Here is a 1,494-nt window from a genome sequence, read left to right on the forward strand (position 1 = left end):
TATTATTATTATTATTATTATTTCTAAATAACATTTTATGCTCTTATACTTCAACTGCTTATTTTAATTTGGAGGATATCCTGAGGCTAATGATGGAAAAATGTCACTTGAAGACAAAGAAAGAATAGATTGTCATATTCAGCATCTTTACTACATTCGCAGTGCTATGAGGTATGGATCATTAAGATTTGCAAGTTGCTAAGGTGAAGGGCTACTTATTTGCAAATTAATTTTTTTTCTTTTTTTTCTTTTTTTGCAAATTGTAGAAATAATGATGTTAAGGTGAAGGGCTACTTTGCATGGTCATTGTTGGACAATTTTGAATGGACAGATGGATACACTGTTCGATTTGGACTCGTTTATGTTGATTATAAGAATCAATTAAAAAGATATGCAAAATCTTCAGCCAAATGGTTTAAGAATTTTCTCCATAAACAAGTAGAATCCCTCTCAAGTCTGAACAACAACCAACAAACAAACACATGCCTGTCCTCACTAATTTACTATTTCTTTTTTTAAGTTGAGATGGTTTGACTAATTAAAAAGAAATATCTCTTTTTTGCATATAAATGAATTACATATAATTTTACACATAAGATTTCATTATTTTTTAGCACTTTATTTTAGGTATAAGTTTATTTTATTTTAATTTTTGTATACTATCCGTTGAAAAGAATTTTATACAAATAATCAATCGTATCGAGAGTTTTTTACAACTTTAAAAGGAGTTAAATCAAGAATACCTAATAATTTTACGCATTATTCACCTTTATTGTAATAAATGATTTATACAATAGATTTTCTATCTTTTATCTCGTAAAGTAAAAGTAGATGGGAAAAAAAAAATAGAAGATTGACACAATTATATATTCTTATTATTCAATCTCCAATAAGGTCTATATTGAATTTTCATCACAAATCATGATAAAATTTTTATTATAATCAAACTAATAATTACAGCTACCAATTCAAAAGAATTCAAACCAAGTTAAACAATAATAACTACCTAAGTTTAAATCAATTTTACTAAAACTAGTGGATGCAAATCAAATATATTAAACCAATGAATTTCAAACCAAGTATGCCTAATTATTTAACTCAAATCAATCATAACAAATTTCTAAAACGTTGACCCAATTTAGGAAAGGAAGACTATATGAATTCAAACTAAGTTTATATCTCCAAAAATTGAATTACACTGAATAATGGCTTAATTTAAATATGTTTTCATCTTAACTCTCTTATCTTTTCAATTCATGGCTTTTTTATTCTTTCTTGATCATTTTAATAACATTTTTCTATTACAAAAGGAGATAGACTAAAAAACAAAATAATTCTACGAAAAGCTAAAAAATCCAAAGAGATTCGTTTCTAATTAAAGAAAATAAAAGATATTTCTTTGTAAGCATGAGGTGGGAAAAGAAAAAAGCGTCCGAGAAAAGGCATGTTAATAATGATGAATAGATATATACTCTCTTTTATTACCTTTTAATT

General features: G+C 25.6%; 1 protein-coding gene across 4 annotated transcripts in view; it reads left to right on the forward strand.

The window, feature by feature from the left end:
• The window catches only part of LOC107635256 (beta-glucosidase 12), a 4,757-nt gene extending 4,161 nt beyond the window's left edge, over window positions 1-596 (forward strand). For all 4 annotated transcript variants that reach the window (XM_016338671.1, XM_016338672.1, XM_016338673.1 and 1 more), the window contains exons 14-15: window positions 75-171; window positions 267-596. In XM_016338671.1, the coding sequence (XP_016194157.1) occupies window positions 75-171; window positions 267-519 (350 nt within the window). In that variant the 3' untranslated portion in view covers window positions 520-596. The remainder of the gene's footprint in view (window positions 1-74; window positions 172-266) is intronic.

Source organism: Arachis ipaensis, chromosome B04 (assembly GCF_000816755.2).
Source record: "Arachis ipaensis cultivar K30076 chromosome B04, Araip1.1, whole genome shotgun sequence".
NCBI lineage: Eukaryota > Viridiplantae > Streptophyta > Magnoliopsida > Fabales > Fabaceae > Arachis > Arachis ipaensis.